General features: G+C 56.1%; 1 protein-coding gene across 10 annotated transcripts in view; it reads right to left on the bottom strand.

The window, feature by feature from the left end:
• The window catches only part of PTPRF (protein tyrosine phosphatase receptor type F), an 85,683-nt gene that overhangs the window by 59,482 nt on the left and 6,011 nt on the right, over positions 1 to 20,190 (bottom strand). For all 10 annotated transcript variants that reach the window (XM_082364032.1, XM_082364029.1, XM_082364025.1 and 7 more), the window contains exons 2-5: positions 18,736 to 18,812; positions 11,861 to 11,996; positions 3,050 to 3,195; positions 2,727 to 2,868 (exon numbers count right to left, since the gene is read on the bottom strand). In XM_082364032.1, the coding sequence (XP_082220158.1) occupies positions 2,727 to 2,868; positions 3,050 to 3,195; positions 11,861 to 11,951 (379 nt within the window). In that variant the 5' untranslated portion in view covers positions 11,952 to 11,996; positions 18,736 to 18,812. The remainder of the gene's footprint in view (positions 1 to 2,726; positions 2,869 to 3,049; positions 3,196 to 11,860; positions 11,997 to 18,735; positions 18,813 to 20,190) is intronic.

Raw genomic sequence — 20,190 nt, forward strand, 5'->3', positions numbered from 1 at the left:
ACCAACATGGTAAGTCACTATTTCATCTTGCGGGTGCTGTGTTTCAGGAGCAGGAGGGGCTCATTCAGGCCCACAGCTCCATCTCAGCTGGGCCAGGCGCATGGGTAGGGCCCTACACGCTTCACAACCTCATCAGACACCTCCCACGCCGAGAAGCACAAACAGACCCCAGACCCCTGCGAGAGAAACCCTCCTCCAAGAAGGCCCCTCTAGAAGGACAGACCCCTGCAAGTCTGAACCCCCTCACCTCAGCCCCTGCCAGACCATCCCAATCCTCCTCAACCCTTTAAAAGATAAAGCTGCCCAGGGCAGAGGTGCGGATAGGAGAGTGCCAACAGAGGACTTGGGGAGAGCAAGGGCCAAAATTGGGGTGTAGGGGCTTTGGGGGGACTTTTCTTCCAACACTTATAAGGAGGCTCTCTTTCCCTTAATATGAGGGCCTGAGGGATGCCCTCTGGGGTGGGAGCCACAGTCTGGCCCTTCAGCCACCTCCCAAATGCCAGGGCAGGGCAGATGGCTCCTGCTGGGGCAGACACCAACAGGAGGGAGGGTAGTGCTGAAATACCTGTCCTGAGGTCATAAGTGGGGAAACTGAGGTCAGGGGTGGCAGGGAGCACGATGAAAGCACTCAACCATCAGGGATCTTGGCCCAGGGCCTGTCCTCTGGGCTCCCGCCCCCCATAGGAGTGGATGGTGGGGGCTGCATCACCCAGATGATGCCAGGCAGCAGAGATGCCAGGTACAGCCAGCTCACATGTCTGGGCCTTGGGATGTGCTGCTTCCAGCTCAGTAGCATGCTGGAATCCGGCAAGGTGCTTAACTCCTATTTAATCCTCCCAACCAGCTTGGGTGGCAAGTACTATGTCCCTATTTACAGAGCGAGCAAATGAGGCTCAGAGGCATGGTTACTTGCCTGAGGTCACAAGGTGAGAGAGTAAGTGGTCGAGAGCCCCTGCTCTTAACCCCTGTCCTCCACTGCCCCTCTAAGCTGGAGGGCCCTGCCCCGCCTCGCAGCAGACACACAGTCACAAAGGAGTTACTGAATGGACGTGCGTGTGAACACATAAAGCCACAATGTAAAAATGGCCAATACGAAAAGACGTTCAACTGCTCTGTAATCAAAGAAATGCAAATTAAATTGAGATGCCATTTTTTGCCTATTAACTTGGCAAAGACTTTTTTAAATGATAATTCCCACTGCTGGTGAGGATGAGCAGAAAAGAGGCCCTCTTATGCCCTGTTTGGTGAGAGTGTAAACCGACACAGTCTTCTGGAAATACTGAAAAGGCTTAAAATCGCATGTGCCCTTTGATCCAGCAATTCCACTTCCATGCATCTAGAATAAGGAAATAATCAGGAAGGTGAACACATCTTATCTGCAAGGAAGCGTATAGCACCTTATTTATAAAAGCAAAAAACTGGAAACAACATATGTGTCCAACAATAAGGGAGTGGCTAAATAAATTAGGGTACTTGCATGTGACACTTACCCACAGCCATTAAAAAATAATGATGCAGAAAAAAATGGCAAGGAAGATGTTCATGATACGTTTTTTTAAAAAGAAGTCCACAAATCATTGAGCAGAATGTAATCCTGTTTTTGTTACATATACCATGCATGCACAGAGAATGGACCATAAGGAGATAACCAAAAGTTAATAGTAGAGGTAAGATAAACAGGTGATTTTTATTTTTTCCTATATGCTATTTTATACTTAGCAAATTTTCAACAGTGAACAGGTATTGTTACTGTAATTTTTTTTAAAAAGCAACAATCAATGCCATATTTTGAAAATATAGGCAGACACATTCAGACTGATGACTCCATCATGGCTGGGGTTGGGGGGGGCGACCATGTCACTCTCTATTTGTGGCTTCCTATGTCCCCAGGAAAGTGTTCATTTCTCAACCTGGTCCTGTGTCATCTGCCCTCCAGTCTCTCCAGGCTCATGTTGAATTACTCTTCCCCGTTTCTCTGTGTCCTCCAGTGACCCCCCCACCCCAAAACCAAACGGAACCACTCAGAGTTCCTTGAAAGCACCATTCTCTCCTGCCTCTGGGCCTTAGCACATGCTGATGCTATTCCCCTGCCGAGGCCCCCAACCCAACTCCCACTTGTCCCCAGGACTCAGACCACAGCTCCCTTCTACGCTGCACCCTGCCCCCCAGTCCCCGGGCCACACCCACAGGACTTATTGGAGACTGAAGTCTCAAGGGCAGGACCGGGTCAGATAACTCTCAGGACACAAGGCAGCATTAGGGAGTGTTTGTGAATGAATGGAGGAGCCGCGGAGTGAGAGAAGTCATTAAAGTCCACATACAGAGCCCCAGCCTCCAGCCTAGGGCCCTTGCTCATAACGGTGACTGGGAACACACCTCTCTGAAGCCTACTGCCAGGTTCCACATGAAAATCACATCCACTGCCACGAGTCATGTACCCCAAGCGATACGTAGCTGCAGTCCCCCACCTTAAGTCAGTCCCCAGACCCACCAAGCAACATCCCGGCTCTGCAGAACACAAAGACACGAGGCACACAGCGGGCTTTGGCACAAGCCAAAAATCCAGTGACCATCCCTGCCCACCACTGACCTTCGCTGACCCCAGGATGGCCAGTTTTCCTTTCCACAAAAACACCCCAGCCCACGGCGGGTGCGGGCCTGGCTGGCTGGCTCACCCCTGCATCAGTCTCCGCACCCACCAGGCCCCATCCCTCCCCAGCACGTACCTTCGAGCACTGAGAGCTTGGCACTAGTGTTGATCTCTCCCAGACTGTTGGTGGCCGTGCACTCATAGATGGCTTCATCTCGCTGCACCCGCAACGGCTGGATTCGCAGCACGGACCCTGCCCCGTCGTCAAACTCAATTACCTGCCGCAGGACAGACACGTGGTCACAGCCTGCTCAGGACACAGAGGCCTGCTCAGGGTCAGCCGTCCTCTCACTGCCAAAAGGCCCCCAAGGAGGGAGACCAAGAGCAGGTGAGGTAGGACCAGACCCCAGAATAGGCAGACCTGGAGCCCTGCCTGCCCCTTCCCACCCGAGACTGTACCTCGAAGCGCTGGGAGCTGACTTTCTTCCCCTTCTTCATCCATGTGATGCGTGGCTTGGGTTCCCCTGTGGCTTGGCACACGAAGGAGGCCACCCCTCCTGACAGCCCAGTCTGGTCCTCAGGGACCTTAACGAAGACAGGTTTGCCTGGAGAGATAGAGACACCAGGTCATCATGGCACGGTCACTGCCGACGTGGCCTGTACTACAGGGGGCAGGCATGGGGTGGGGGGCAAGAAAGATCTATAGAGGAAATAACAGTAGCGACGCCTAACCCTTATGCAGTGCTTCTTATGTGCCAGGCACTCTTCAAAGAGCTGTGAGCACATGAGCTGGGTGCTACAGTTACCTGTGCTTATACAGAAGGAAGTCAAGACACACAGAGGTTAAGGGATTTGCCTAACATGACAGCTGGTTAGTGGCAGAGCCAAGATTTGAACCCAGGAGACTGAGTCTGGAGTCCATACTTTAACTGCTACACTCTTCTGTCTCCCATCCCCCCATCAATTCCAAGCTCTAGGATAAAGGCATGCTGAGAGCTGCTGGGAACAGCCTTAGCATCTCCCCTGGACGTGTCCCTCCCCCACTGCTCTCCACCAGGGTGATGGTACCTCCATCCACCTCAAGGCTCAAGCCAGAAACCGTGACTCCACATCTCCCCGGCCCCCACACACCATCTGTCCTGAAGGCCTAGACATTCCACCTCCTAAGTATCTCTGGATGTCTTCCCAGGTGAATGCTGTCCTGTAAATCTGCCCTCCCCACCCCGCTGCCACTGGCTGGGTTATTGCCTTCCGATGGCCTGGACGTCTCCCCAAAGTGTCCACAGAGAGGCGGTGGGGGGGAGAAGGGAGGGGGCTTGGACACCGTACTGCCATGCCCACCCACGTCACCTTGATACACACACCAGGGCCAACCTGGAATCCCACCACCCAGGGTCACAAGACCCTGGAAACCCGGCCTTCATTAAGATGTAGAAATGCCTTGCTAATCCTGATAGCAGATCCATTTCCTATTAATCAGACCAATGAACAGCTCCAGGAAGCCTGATACCATGAGAAATGACATTTCAGACCACCTGCTCGGTGCCGATGAGCCCAGGCCTGGTCTGGTCTCTGGCACAAAAACATGTTTGTTCAATGATGATAATCCCACTCTGCACCAGGTACTTTATCTCATTTAGTCCTTCACTGTTGTTATCCCCAGTTTAGAGGCACAGAGAGGTCAAGTCACTAGCCCAAGGTCACACATCCAATAAGCGGCACATCTGAGATTTGAATTCAAGCCTATATGACTCCAAGACACCTGACAGAAACAGTTCACATTGGTATAGTTGGGGGCCTTGTCAAGAGCAGAGTCAGTGGGGTGGCAGGGACCAAAGCCAGACCAAAGAAGGTCAAGGAGCAAAAGGTGAAGAAGTGGAGAGCAGAGTATAGTGACTATTTAAAGAAGATTGGGGACTTCCTTGGTGGTGCAGTGGTTAAGAACCCACCTGCCAATGCAGGGGACACGGGTTCGATCCCTGGTCCGGGAAGATCCCACATGCCTCGGAGCAACTAAGCCCGTGAGCCACAACTACTGAGCCTGCGCTCTAGAGCCCGCAAGCCACAATTACTGAGCCTGTGCTCCACAACAAAAGAAGCCACTGCAATGAGAAGCCCATTGCGCACCGCAACGAAGAGTAGCCCCTGCTCGCCCGCAACTAGAGAAAGCCCACACACAGCAACAAAGACCCAACGCAGTCAAAAAAAAAAAAAGAGAAGATTGGCTGTGATGGGTAAGATAAAGAGAAGATGGCACCTGGAGGACGGGTTGAAGGGTTAAAATCTTTTTTAAGATTTATTTATTATTTATTTAATTTATTTTTGGCTGTGTTGGGTCTTAGTTGCGGCACACGGGATCTTTGTTGAGGCATGCGGGATCTTCGTTGTGGTGTGTGGGCTTCTGGTCTGGTTGTGGCGTGCGGGTTTTCTCTCACTAGTTGTGGCGCACAGGCTCCAGGGCACGCGAGCTCTGTAATCGTGTCACGGGGGCGTAGCTGCCCCGCGGCACGTGGGAATCTTAGTTCCCTGACCAGGGATAGAACCCGCGTCCGCTGCAGTGCAAGGCGGATTCTTTACCACTGGACCACCAAGGAAATTCCCATTCTTGTTTCTCTTTTTCCTAAGATGTGAAAGATAATATTTATTTATTTATTTAATGCTGATGGGAAGGAGCCAGCAGAGGGAGAAGGTGCTGATCCAGTGGAGAGAAGACGGACAGCAGATGGGGCAGAGTCTCTGAGGAGGGAAGGGTCTGGGGGACCCCCAGGGTCAGGAGTGACAGCTGCAGGTACAGAGAGCTGGGAGGGCTCAGCCTTGCAGAGAGCAGGGAGGGGCCCATCTTACCCAGCACCCCAGGGTCCAGTGGGCTCTGGAGGTTTTATGTAATTATTAAGAAAGTCACTCACCACCTCTGAGCCTCATCTGCAAAATGGTGCTAGTGCTAGGGCTCTGTGCAGACGAAATGTGATGATGTCTGCAGGCTGCTTGCACAGGCTGGACACGTGGTGGACCTTGCCTGTGGGCAGCCATCACCCGCCTTAGCATCATATCACCCCCGTTTTAGAGATGGGGAAATGGAGGCTCAGAAGGTTAAACAACAGACAAATCAGACTGATCTGGAGTAGAGCTAGGGTTTGATCCAGCATTCCAAATCCTAAGCACATCCTACAGCACCCAGGGCCTCCCTGGAGGAAGGAGACACGGGGACCTACCTGACTGCTCTTGGAATACCCAGAGGGGGCGAGGGCAGCCTTGTTGGGGAAACACACAAACCTGCTGGGGGCCCGAGTGGTATGGGGATATCACAAAGGTTCAGGAAGCCTCAGTTTGCCTCACCCTTGCCCCGACTGCCCTCTGAAGGAGGTTCCGGACTCTCCCAGTCTGCAGTTGTCTGCAGAGCCTGTCCTCTCAGTGAGATCCTCTCAGATAGGATGCCCCTGCCCGACTTGGGGGTGGGGAAGAGTCTCCTGCCCACCCCCCTGCACACTGCACGCCCCTCCCCCGCACCTCCAGACAGCAGCTCCCTGCTCTCCTTCTGCACTGCCATCACCCTCTCTCGACTGGACACTCCACCAACCTAACCAGCTGCGTCCCTAGTCTCTATTCAGCAGCCAGAGTGAAGCGGCAGCCTCTTCCCTGATCAAAACCCTCCAAAGGCCTCCCAAGATTTAAATCCCAAGATTTAAACTCCCGTCATGATGGCGTTCAGACCGGGAGCCCTGCCAGGTCTCACCCCAGCCCTTCACACCCCCCAGAGCCCTGGCTTCCCGTCCACTGGATAAGCAATACCCCCTGCGCCTCAGGGCCTTTGCATAAGCCGTTCCTTCTGCCACAAACCTCTTAGACTACCTCTTCACCCACTACCTCCTATTCACCTTTCTGATCTCAATTTAAACATCATTTCCTCAGAAAACCTTCCTTGGTCCCCCTGCTGTGGCCCCCACCTCCACTAGCTCAGTTCTGGGTTTTAGGCTCTCTGGAGACTCCCGCCGCCTCTCTCACAGCATTGCTCATGGTTTGTTATGTACACGTGTGAGGTTATTACTTTCTCCACACTTTGGAGGAGTATTTAATTCATGGCTCCTTCCCGACAGAGAACAATAACCCTGAGTAGGGCAGATACCACGCCTGCCTTGCTTCTCCCCCGTCCCAGCGCCTGAACCCATTCCTGGTACAGGGGGGCGGGGCAGGCAAGTGAAGGTGACCTGACAACAAGGGAAGGCCTGCGGAAGATGGAGACCTCAGCCCCTCACACACCACACTGGGGAGCCCCTGCTGCCCGCTGGGGAGAGAAGCCCTGGGTGAAACTCCTGCCTCAACGTGTCGGCTGCAGAAACCAGAGGCTGGAACCTGCTGAACCAGAATGGCCGGGTGAGTGTGCCTGGGGGCGGGGCCTCCACGCCAAACAAAGAACCAGAAGCTGGGGAGGCAGCCAGGTGGGGGGGTGGGGGGAGAGAGAGAGAGAGAGAGAGAGAGAGAGAGAGAGAGAGAGAGAAAAGGGAAGGCCTGAGTACAGGAGAGGCTGGATGGCGCCCAAGGCCTGGGGCCATCAAGGAGGTGGACCCCCCCACCCGCCCCAGAGGCTGGAGAGGGGCCAGAGCCCTGCCAGCCCACCCACCCACCAGGCTCTGGCAAGACTGGCAGCACGCAGCCTGGGGCAGCCCAGGGGGCAGGACCTCCCCTCCAACAGACCAGACCCTCATTTCCCTCAGCCCACTCACCCCCACGGGTGGGCACCTCTCTTCCCGCAGCCCTGCCAAGCCCTCGCCTCTCTTCACCAGGCGGACTTTTGGGGAGCACAAACCCTGTGCTGACATTTGTCTCCCCGCTCGCTTCCCCACACTCACTCCTGCTAACTTCTCCAGGCTTTCTTGACTCTTTCAAAAAAAAAAAGCACCTGCCACAGGCCAAGCACCGTGCAGGACACAGCTCTGGCCCTGTGGCCGCGTCACCCCACCCAGGTCTGTGGGCACCCCCCTGCCTTCGTGCGTGCCCTGCCCCTCTTGTGCACCCTACTCGCAAGCCTGCGGGAGCCTGCTCTGCGTCCCGCAGCCCGTGGGCCACAGTGACCGGTCAGGTCCCCAGGCAGGCAGGCAAAATCAGGTGACTTGACCACTTCGCCCAGTACTGACCCAGAGCTAGTGTTTGGGGAGGGTCTGAACAGAACTTCTGAAGACCACGTGTCCGGAGGGGCTTTCTGCCCCACCAGGATGTGGGTCCACCTCCCCTCCCCTAGCACATGGAGGTCGTGGGCTGCACAGGTCTTTGGGCAGCAGCCCCCAGGGGCATGCCCTGGACACGCGCAGGTAGCTGAGCCCACGCAAAGTGGGAGGGAGTGGCCTAAGAAGGGAAACAAGTGGGCTGGCCTGGGCGGGGGTTGGGGTGGGGGGCCCCCCACACCTCCCAGGGTCCAGCCAAACTGAGCCACCTATTTTGTGCCTTCCCTGCAGAGCACACATACACACAGCAGCAAGGGGCGGTGAGGCAGGGGAGGGAGGCGGGTTTCCCAGGCCCTGAAAAGTCTGATGAGCTGGGTACTCATTAACGCTGGCTCCTGTGACCACTCCTGGCATCCCCGGGAGGGAAGCCCATGCAGAGACAACCCTGGTTTCCCAGGGGACACACTGGGAGCCCCAGGTCACGGCCTAGGATGGAGGGAGCACATACTAAGTGCCAGGTGCCTTGAACATGTGACCTCCGTTAACCTTTCCAGGTAGAAGTGATTATCCTCATTGTGCAATAGGAAAACAGGCCCTGAGAGAGAAAGCAACCTGCCGGAAGTTCCGTGGAGGGCAGAGTCTAGCTGGGCCACCAGGTCCTGCCTCCCCAAGGATGAGGAGGAGGGCACCGCAGAACTGTGTGCAGCACCCTGCCATGTTCCAGCTCCCCAGGCTGGGTGGGGGCGGTGATACGACAGACACATCCTCAGCTACTTAGGCCTCTGCCCCTACCTACACTCCTAGCCATCAGGCATCCTGCTCTGGGCTCCTATGATTCCAAGTAACTGGACTGTGCTAAGCTGTCTGGGGACAAAAGCGAGATGGTCCTCATCATGGTCCTCCCATGGGCTCCAGGGAGAAGCCCAGGCCCGTTCCTGCTTCTTCCCCCTAATCTCATCTCATCAGGCAACGGCCCCCATTAGCAAATGCCCACTCAACCTTCAGGGCTCCCGTTTTCTAGGAAGTCCCCTACACCTCCCCCCCACGATGCTTAGGTCACTACCTCTGTGTCAGCACCACCCCAGCACAGTGGACGCTGTAGTAACCCACACTGCGGGCTCCGAAGGCAGGCCCGTGTGGATTCTTCCCACCGAGCACCTGACACGCACAGAGCGGATCAGCAGAAACCTCTTCCTGCTCAGGACCACCTCTGGCCCCACAAGCCTCCCTCGTGAGAAGCCACGAGCCCCAGCTGGGGGAGCCGCCGAGCCCCACGTGCCCAGGTCCCCGTCGGAGCTGACTCGGCATTGACGCCGGGGCCTCTGGGCTAACCCTTGGCAGCTGCTTCTCCGCCCCCCTTCCCTGCACTCCCCTCAGAGGCCAGGGCCCCCATTCATTTGTCTCGTTAAGAGGCCTATAGAAACACATTTGTCCGCTCTGCGCTCCACTGCTCCGGTCGTCAATTCTCCGGGGCGCCTGCCCTACCTTTTGCAGCAGCTCTGTCCACGTTGACTACTCGCCCCAGCTAGCAGTCTCCCAGGCCCAGCCCAAGCCTGGCCATGATGCGGGGGACAGATCCAAACGTATGTGCAGTGTTCCTGGGGTCAGGTCATCACAGCCTCCAGCCCATGCCCCTCTCCCGTGGCTCTCTGCCTGGGAGCAGAACTCAACTCACCTACATTGGCATCTCCAGCTGGTTCCTACCTTCAAGACCCTGGTCTTTGGTCCTTAAGGGACCAGCATGGAGGTTCTTGGCCTCTGCTCTAAAAATTGTTCTGCCCTGCCCCCTGAGTCCTACTAGGGGTTCAGGCCCAACTCCACCCCTACACTCACTCATCTACCACACTCCAGGCCCTGAACTGGACAATGGTCTGACCCCTCAGGATTCACAGTCCGATGGGACAGACAGACCTGAAGCAGTCACAGGTGCCCAGGGGAGCAGCACATGACCCAGGCTCCTAGAGGAGGTGATGGCTCCAGGTGAGTGGGAACTCATCAGGTGAAGGGGATGGGGAAGAGGGTTCCTATCAGAGGAAACAGAAGGAACAGAGGCCTGGGAGCATGGAAGCAACCGAGAAGTCAGCATGGCGGGGGCGTGGGGTGGGGCAGGTGAAGGATGAGGTTGGCAGAGGCTTAAAGATGCAGGGCCTGGACCCCAAGGCTTGATCCTAAAGGCGACAGGGGAAGAGAGCGAGGGGTTTTAAAATGAGGGGCGACATGATCAGGCTTTCATTTTGCAACACGACTCCTACCATGGAACAGAGACTGGACGATGAGGACAGAGACTGGAGACAGGGAAGCCACTGGGAGGTTGCTGCTTGCAAAAGCCCCAGCAAGAGCTGAGCATGGCTTGGGTGAGGGCAGCGGAGAGAGAGGTGGATGCATTCCAAAGATATTCAGAAGGGAGAAACAGCGGTACTTGGTGATGGATTGGATGTGGGTATGAGAGAGGGAGGAGGCTGGGAGGAGGCCCAGGTTTCTGACTTGGGTGGCTGGGTGGGTGGGAAAGCCATTCACCAGGAGAGAGAACACAGAAAGACGGGCAGGTCTGGGAGGATGAGGGTGAGGGTACAGGTTCCAGCATGTTCGGTCTGAGTAGGAGGGAAGACAGTTATGCTCCCAGGATGTACTGTCTCCAAAAGGCCAGCCGGGTGGTCCTCCCTCTGCTCTCAAGCTCCCATTTGAAGGCCCTAAGAGCGTCCAGAGTGAGGGTCGGGGAGCAAGGCCAGGACTTCAGTGTCCAAGGGCTGGCTCTCACAAGCCTTTGCCTCCGTGCCATTGTCAGTCCCACCCAGTGACTTCTACCCCAGCCTGCCCCTGCAGGCTCAAGCTCTCTCCCAGCAGCCCCAACCGGGCTGGAGATCACCCGCACCCCCAACCCCTCCCTGTTCCTGCTAGCTGAGCCCTCTCATCACCCGCACCTCAAGGTTCCCATTACCCCTCACCCCGCGCCCCGGGAGGAATGCCCTCTCCTTCTCCTTGCTCTACTGGCCCCACCCAACCTGGAGGACAAAGGGCGGGGCGCTCCAGTCCCACCCCCTCCAGGATCTGGTCCTGAATAATTAATGAGCCATTAGGAGAAAGGGTTTGGGTGGGGCAAGAAGACAGCTCTGCTCCCAGACACAGGGAGAGGGGGGTGGGGGAACCCTATGGCCTGCTGACCCCTGGGCTGACCCCCAGGTTGGCCCTTTGCCACCTCTGGGCTCCGGACAGGATGGGAACAGCTCTGTTCCCCAGGGACCTTGGCTCCGACCTCGCCCCTCCCCCTCAGTGTGCAGATTGGCTAAATCTGCCCTGTGCCCCGCCTCCCACCGGTAACCAAGCAGTGGTAACCATGGCAACGGGGCGGGCTGCGGCCAGTCTTATAGTGCCAGGCAGGGGGAAGGGCGGCAGAAAAGGGACCAAAGTTCGGAGTTGGATCTGGGCAGGGGACAATCCCATCTCCCCCCATACACAGAGAGGGGCGCTGGAGCCCAGCTTCCTGTGGCCAAGTGCAATCTTCCCCCATTCTCAGGGCTGAGGGGCTGGGGGAGGGGGATGCCCCTCTGCCTTGAAGTGGGGAGGAGAAGGAAGTGCTCAGTGTCTACACACAGGTCTGGTCCAGGGGAAGGGCTATGGTGGCTCGCCTTCCCATCTTTCCCTGGACCTGTGGACACCTCTGGCATCCCACTCACGTGTCCATACATGTTCCTGTGTGCAGCCCCCCATTCCCACACCAACACCAACACGGCCCACACTGTGCCTTCTGCACAGGTCCACAGTGGTGGACAGAGTACATGCCTGAGCACATCACTAATGACCACACGAGTCCTAGACATGTCTCACCTCCACCCCATAAACAGGGTCACACTCAGACACGCCCCACCCTGGCGCACCTTAAGAGACATGCGGGTATTCCACAGGATGCTCCAAGGAAGAACGGGGCTGGAGTATTACTTGGAGGGGGGCTCTCCAAGTGGGGCGGGGGCTCTCTAGGACAGAAGGTCTGGAGGTGTATCTAGCCATCCTGTCTCTCCTAGTGGCTGGCCTTGTCCCCCCCCTTCCAGAGTCCTGCTGGGAGGAATGCACCTTTCCATCTAGGAGATCCCATGCCTTGAGAGGTCAGACTTACTGTCGCCGTGGGCACCCGCCACCAAACCAAGCATCACGAGTGCGGGCACGAGGGGCACCATCGTCCTCCCTGAGACTGGCTCAGGGGCCATCCAGGGCTCCAGCACCACAGCCAGCCGCAGTCCAGGACAATCAACCTGTGACAGAGAGAAGGGCAGAGCCAATTAGCTGGTACCCACCAATGTCTTATTGCCCACATGCCACCTCCCGGCCCCCACTCACCACCAAGACCACCACTCATCATCGTTGACCACCCAGAGCCTAGTTCAACAGATACCCCCTCCTGTGGGGTATGTGCAATGACCACCCAGACCTTCCGACCCCTGTGAAAACCCAGGCTCCTCATCGATCCCCTAGTGATTCCAAGGATAACCCACCAGTCACACTGTAGGGAGAGAGTACAAGAGGCCCCCCAGGTCATTCTCTAAACCTGAGTAGGGGGCAGGGACTACTGAGACCAGACGATGTATAGGGATGTTCCGTTCCAGACCTAGAATTTCCAACTTGCCTCCATAAGGGGACTGGGACAGGGAAACGGGGTCCGAGAGACACAGAGACACACAGGTGGAGACAGAGACCAAACAAAGCAAGACCGAGACGGAGCAGTTAGCAGACCCACAGAGGCCAGGGACTCCAGAGTCCCTGGGGTCTCCTGTTGCCCCTCCTCTCCCCAGCAGAGCCCGCATGCTGGGCACAAACCTCAGAGCACAGCCTTGGTCATGGCAGACAAGATCCAGGTATCAGAGGCTTGGAGCCAAAGCCACAACCCGTCCGGGCTCGCCAGGATGTGCTCTGGACAAGTTGCACCCGCCCCGCCTGGTTACCCTCATCCTACCCAACTCCCATGGCACCTTCCCACTCCACAGGAAACCACAGGGAGGCCCTAGTGGCCAGGACTGGGGGTGCTGGACCCTAAGAGTCCAACTTACACCTCCTCTGCCCTTGCCCCAGTGGCCCAGAGCATATCAAGCGGTGGGGTGCACTTGCTCACAACTGCCATCCGGGCTGAGCCAGGAACCTGCGCATGGGGAAGACCATTCGGGGATTGCCTGAATGCCCCCAGGCCTTTGCTTACAGGGCTCCTCAGCCAGGTGTGCCCCCGCTGCCCACTCTGCCCAGCACCAATGTGGAGCCCTCAGCATGGCCACACGAGACGGTACAGATACACTGCTATCACTCTCCAGCCCCGGTGGCGAGCTCCCAAGGGTCTCTCTCCCATGGCTCCCTTTCAGGGGGCTTCTGGGGATCTGTGCCACTGCCCACCAGCTCTGCTTACACCTTGCTCTGGGCCAGGGGCTGGTGCACAAAGCCCCTCATTAATGCTCTGGAGACACAACAGGGCGCAGAAGGAGAGTGAGTGACGGTGAACACACCTGGGGGCCCCACAGTGGTACCTACGGATTCTGGTGGGAGAGTGGGGATCAGACCCAGGTGCCAGCTGACCCACAACGGTAAGAATATTTGCAAGGAGGTGACAGGGCTGGTGAACAGGAAGAGGCAGGGCTCAAAGATGGCTCTGCTCCTCCCTGGAAATTAGACCCTAGTCTCAACTGGGACAGTCAAAGGTCATAAGATCAGAGGGCAGAAGGTGAGCAAAGGTGCTGGGACAAAGCAGGTACAACTGTGAAGTGAGGTAGGGGTTGAACACAAAGGGGAAAGTGTGGGAGATGTCCCTTGTCCCAAGATCTCACCGAAAGTCTGAGACAGGCTGAGCAGCAAAAGCGAGCACACTGAAGCAGCACGGTGGGCGTCCAGCCCCGTTTACACCATGCCTGGGCTTCCGCTCAGTGTGGCGAGACCAGGAGAGAGGAAGTCCCCAGCACCACGCCCCATACGGCCAACTTGGGATGGAGGACGTGCATCACTAAGGCCGTGTCTGTCTGGGCTTGGTCATCATGGCACTGTCGTGCAGCAGTGCGACCAATGATAGAATTCAACTTCCCAGCAGACATCAGGTGGTGAACTGCCCAGCCAGGGTGTCATGGGGGTATAGCCCCTTGATACAACCATCTTGCAGCTCCTGGTACACATATCAGTGGTGTGTTACACCAAAGGACAGAGGCAGAGGGGACTAGTACAGACATCATGGGGTGCAACAATACAATATTCAAAGAGGCTTCACTCCTAGGTACAAGCAGTCGGGGTGTGAACCCTCCTCCCAGTGCAGACATCATGGGGGCATAACCCTCAGGAACACACACCATGGGGGGCATAGCTCCCTGGTATGGATGTAAAGGGGATGAAGCTACAAAGAAGAGACATTATGGAGGTACAACTGCACAGCACAATCATCATGGGGTGTAACTCCCCAGTACAATGATCACGGAGGCGTAATCCCCTGTAGCTGCCTTGGTACAGTAATCATGGCAGTGCAACTCCCAGGTAGAGGTATCACGGAAGTGTAGCAGTCCTGTCCAGACATCATGTGAGTGTAGACAGACATCATGGGGGTGCAGTTGCCCGATGGACATTATAGGGGTACGTTATCATAGAGGAATAACCCTGTTATACACATCATGGGGTGTCAGTCCCCAGTACAGCCATCAAGGGGGTGTTAATTCCAGAGCAGACATCATGTGGTACACTCTTGGATGAGATTCTGCCCACGGGTGTCAGAGAAACTGGGTTTGCCTCTGGTAACCCCACCCCCACTGTGACAAAGACAAGTGGCCGTGACTTGGGGACCCCAGAGTCCTCCTGTGTATCTGGGTCTGGAGTGCCTAGGATACTGTTCAGATGCAGAAAAGTAGGACAGACAGAGGTGAAAAAGTTGAAAACAATGACATTCCCTCCCAGAGAGCTCTTCCCAGTGGTCCACGGACACGAGGACACCCAGAGAGACGGGAAGACGCGGGGACACACAGACATGGACACGTTCTCAGGGAACTACTCCAGCAACCACAGAGCTGTCCAGGCCAGGGCCTCTCCCTAACCAGCTCCTGGTGTCAGCAAGCTGCCTCCGCCCCAGACTCTGGGCACACAGCCTGCCCCAGTGTCAGGCGGCACAGGCCACTCCCAGCTCCAGGGCCCCGCATAGGAGGAGTCCTGGCTCCTGGGTCTGGCCTCCGTCTAGACGCTGGCCCTGCCCCCACCCCAGAGCGCTCAGGGTCACCTGTGGGGAGGTGGCGGGAGGGGAGCAGGGAGGTGGACCGACGCTAGCCTTGCTGGGGTAGCTGAGAACCTTCTGAATTCAGTGCAACAGCGTTAAGAGCAGAGCGTCCACTTCCGCCCACGCCTGGGTGAGTCTGGGCTCTCAACAGCCGAGATGAAAACATGGCCTGAGCACTTGCACGCTCAGCTCGTCTCTGAATTGCACTGCGGACCATCGGTTCTACCAACTGATAAACTTGGGCAGGAAAACAATTCCATACTGAACAATACTGTACAATATCATCAAATGCCATTTTTCTACACTCAGAATGGTTTTAATATACGCTTTTTCTTTGCTACATCAGTGTAAAGCTGCCAACTGCCCTTTCTTGGGAAGAACTGTCCTTTATTCTGAAATTACGTCCTTGGTGTTAAAATGTCCTTTCTTGTAAGAAGTGATAGTGATAGCAGATACCAGTTGTTTTTTTTTAATAATGTCCTTACTTGGCAAGATAAAAAATTGCCAACCCCATGTCTGGCCCCCAAGTACTTTTGGAAACTACTGGTTTGTGAAATTGAAGAGCCTGGGAATCACTGCTCTGAGGGAAAAGGAAGGAGCAGGCCCCACATCAAGCCACAGGATTCGAATACAAACGTCATGGAAAGGCCTGTTACACAGAGGCTACGTCACCGCCGTGCGGCCCACCCAACCACCCCTGCCAGCCTCAATGGGGGGCCCCCCAGGAGAGACCATGTGACGCCAGACATGCGGGGGGTGGTTCCCTGGCTGGAGAACATCTGGGATCATTCCGAGGCTTCCTCATGAATATGCAAACACAAATTGATTTGTTTCCCTTGGGCACGTGTTATTATTCACAAATATTAATTAGTCTCCAAATACCACCTGTTCCTACAGCCTCCTCCCTGCTTCCTCCCCAGGCCAGGACCCTGGCTCTCAGGAGGCTGGGGCCCCAAAATGGACATCAGCAGAAGGAGGGGTATCCAGGGTCCCAAGGAGCGGCTGGCGAAGGGGAGAGGCCAGCGCTTGGGGCAGAGGAGCGTGAGAGCAGGCAGAGTCCTGAGCGGAGCTGTTCATCTTCTAACCGGTGGGCAGCTAACCGAGCCCTTTTGTCACGTCCCGGACACTTCACCACGTGGCACTGCAGCAGTGGCCACAGAAGCGGGAACAGGCCTTGTTACACTTGGGAAGGGAAAACCAACATGTTTCCAACTCTCACTAAACCAACCACCAGATTACGATGGGAATAAATCAGTCTCAGCCGTGACCCCAGCCCCGGGAAAGGAGGCTGCCTTTGCTCCTCCAGCCAGTTGGCCAGAGTCTGTGAGCACAGCCAGGATCTGCCCACCCTCCCTCCCTCTCGAAGCTGGGACCTTACTTACCCTCTGGCAGCCCTCAGCTCTTCGGTCTCCCCTGCAAGAGGACGGGGAGCTTAGGAAGAGCATCCCAGAGCCTTGGGGGTGGGGCACAAGCGGCAGCAGAGGCTTAGCTCTGGGGGCAGAAGACCAAGGGAGCCAGCAGAGGCACCTTCCTACAGCTATAACCCCTAAGCCACCAGCCGTCCAGCCTCCTTCCTCTGGAGAGTGGAGCCTCCCTTGGGTTAATGTTCACCGACGTGGCTGCGTCTAGGCCTCTGCACCCACTGTTCTCTCTGTTGTAAAGAATGCCTTGTCCTGGCCTCAGCCGCCTACTCACCCATCAGAACTCAGCTCCCGTGGCCTATCACTGTGAATCTTCCCTGCGTGGCCCTCCCCAGTTTCCCAGATTTGTACAGCACAGTGAAGGCAGCAAGAAGTGGTGTAGACCAGTGATTCTCGATCCAGGGTGATTTTGCCCTGCTTTGGGACATTAGGCGATGTCTGGAGACATTTTTGATTGTCCGACGGGGATGGGGGAGTAGGTGCTACTGGCACAGTAGGAAGAAGCGAGAGATGCTGCTAGACATCCTACAATAATGGGCCAGGCCCTACAGCAAAGGGTTATCTGGTCCAAAATGTCAACAATACTGAGGCTGAGAAACCCTGATGCAGACAGCAAGATCCTTTGCCCATGTCACCTAAGGCCTGCTGCCCTGGTCCCTGCCCCAGAACTCAGTCCCTATGGGTACCCTGGGCCCCAAATACCTCAGGTAGGTTTGACATATATTAGCTGTACCTAGGCCTCGGGATCTCACAGCACCTTCCCCTCCCCCTCCAAGTCAGTCTTGCCTCCAGAGCTGGACCGTACAGCACACCCCACCCCTACCCCTTCAACAGGCCATCAGCAAGTGGCCTCCCCAGAGGACAGAGGGCTCCAATTTCAGGCACCTTTTATGGTGAGACTGGGCTCCCAGGAATGTCAGACTCATCATCTGAGGATAGCCAGGTGAAAGGTATCTCCACACCCACCCTCTCCATCTGACCTTTCCAACCTGTGACACAGCCTTCCTGCCGCACCTTCTACATAGTCCCATAGCTCACCTCACCACGCACGGGGCCTGCCCCCAGCAGATACCCAATACATGCTCATTTCCCTTCCACGCCCAGACCAGACCCATCTCTTCCACAGCCCTCTTCACCAGCCATCATGCAGAACTGTCCAGTGGGCCTTACTGGGCCTTGAGCCAGAAGGCAGGGTGATGAACAAGACAGTCATGGGCTCTGCCTTCAAGGAGCTTACAGAGGATGGCCCAAGCAGAACGCATCCTCCCCAATCCCACTCCTTCTCCAGGTCCCCATCTCCGTGACAAGCACCACCATGATTAGCCACCCAAGCCAGCCAGGCCTCCTCAAATTCTCCCTTTTCCTCATCCCACGTATGTCACTGGTCAATACGTTTGAATCTGTCCTGGCTCCACCCCAACCACTGGCATGTTAGGAGGACGTCATCAGCGCCCATGTCTTCGGTGGGCTTCCTGCCTCTGGTCACTCCCTTCCAGCCCATCCTGCAAACAAACCAAGGCCCCCTTTCAGCTTACAAAAATGCATATCTGATCAAGGTTCTCAGCTCTGTTTGCTGCTTTATCCCCCAGTAGACATGCAGATAATGTTTCATGAATGAACAAACGAATGGGCAACGGGTAGATGAATGTGTGGATGTTGCTTCTCTGCTTAAGAACCCTCAGTGCCTTCATACCACCCTCAGGAGAGTCTACAGTCTTTAGCCTGACAACCAAGGCCCAGCACACTCTGACTCCAACCTAACTCCCCAACCTCATTCCCTGTAACTCCAACCCACCCGTTCTGTGCTTCTAGCAGAAAGAAAGAAGTGGACCTCAAAGAGACAAAGAAGGATGGGCCCAGATCTTGTGAGTACCCTGATCTTTCTACCACAACCTACAGTCGAACGGAACAGTCTTTTCTACAGAAACATGGTGAATGGGAAGCATAGAGATCCTGGTGTAAGTCCTAGAATGTTACCCGGAAGCCTATTTCACACCTACAGCAATTGATGAGCTGTATATCATTCCCCACCCACCTCCGTCACCCACTCCGGCCATAAACCCGGGAGCCATCCTCAACACCTCCCCTCCCTCATGCCCCACATTCAACCCTTCACCATGTCCTGTCTACTTGGCTTCCCTAAATAACACTCAAATCCCTTCTCTCCACCTCCATCACGGCCTTCCTGGTCTAGGCCTCCATCACCTCTCTGCCACACACACACTGGATCATGTCATGCCCCTAGTGACAACCCTTCCACAGCTCTCCACCAGCCTGAGTCAAAATCCAAGCTTCTCGGCCTGGCCCTCGGCACCCCTGCCCGGCCACAACTTGGGGGACACTCACCAGGTCTCTGACTGCTCACACCAGTCGCTCTTGGACAACCAGCACTGAGGGCAGAGCACTGGAGCCTCCGCTCCTTCCTGGAAAGAGAGAAAAGGATAAGGAAACATTAAGAATTTCATTACAGCAGAGCAGGTATTGACACAGAAAGACATTCAAAATTTGCTGTTTACGCAGGGGGAAGAAAAAGCAGGTTATGGAACTGTTCCTGCAGGACGAGCCCCATTTAGAAAAATGCCCATCTCTTCACTTCATTTACTCACTCCTTCCATACTCCTGAGCACCTACTACGTGCCAGGCTCTCTGCCAGGCACCCTGCATATAGCCGCGAACAACACAGACCAAGTCCCTGACCTCAGCAGAAAAACTTGTGTCCAAACTCCTCAGCACCACCCTCCAGCACAGCAGTCGGCGCCGCCCACCTCTGTAGCCCAACCTGGCCACGCTCCCTCCCGCCAGCCAGCCAGCCAGCCAGCCAGCCCGAAAACTTCCTCTTCTGATCCTCGAATGTGCCATCTTCTTGCAGTCTCTCAGCCTTGCTCGGGCCCTATGCCACTGCCTGGACCGCACTCCCCACCTCTTCTAGCCAGTGAGCCCTCGGATCTCAGAGCCAAGAGCATTTTCTCAGGGAGGCCTTCCAGGATGTCCCAGACTACACGCCTGGACCTTGCCTTGGAGTGGTGACCACGATATGATTTATTTATTTACACAATTGCCGAGTGGCCGCTGAGTCACAACCATAAGCTCAGTGTGTGCCGGCTCACCTCCGTGTCCCCAGCATCCAGCAGAGAGCCGGCACATAGTAGGTGCTCCATCAAGATATGCTGACTGAGCGGATGAACGCGTGAATGAGTTCACAGAAAACAGCCCAGCCTGGGAGAACCGCGCCAGCATCCATGCAGCCTTCAAAGAAGCTTCAGAAGCAATATTTATTTTTGACACTCTGCTGCTCTATAATTTTAAAAATGAAGGTGTGCCCCTGGACGCCTCCTCTGCTGGCACACACAGGGCGACAGAGCCCGGCACCTTCCTTCCAGAACCATTACTGAGCTCCCACCAGCGTGGGCCCCGTCCTGAGAGGGGGCAGGGGTCGGACACGCCCGCTCCCCAGCTCAGCAACCGGCCCCCCGCTGCCCACTCCACGCAGGCCACACCTCGCCCCGCACGGCCCCACGTGCACAGGGATCGTGACCCATGCTGAAGCTCCACCCTGACTCATCCCCAAACGGACACACAGGAACAGGATCAGGGAACAACCCCAGGGAGCAACCCGAGGCCAGCCTCCACACCTGGCACCTGGGAATCAGCCTCGCTTGAGACAGACCGCCTCTGCGACACAGGGGAGGTCCTCGTGCCTGAGCATGGCCAGGACAGGCCTGGCCAACCCACGACCACCCGCGCTGACCCTGCAGCCCACACCCTCTCCTGCCTCCATCACCCCTCCCCCCACAGCTCACA

The sequence above is a fragment of the Balaenoptera borealis genome (assembly GCF_965194805.1).
Source record: "Balaenoptera borealis genome assembly, chromosome: 1".
NCBI classification, from domain to species: Eukaryota; Metazoa; Chordata; class Mammalia; order Artiodactyla; family Balaenopteridae; genus Balaenoptera; species Balaenoptera borealis.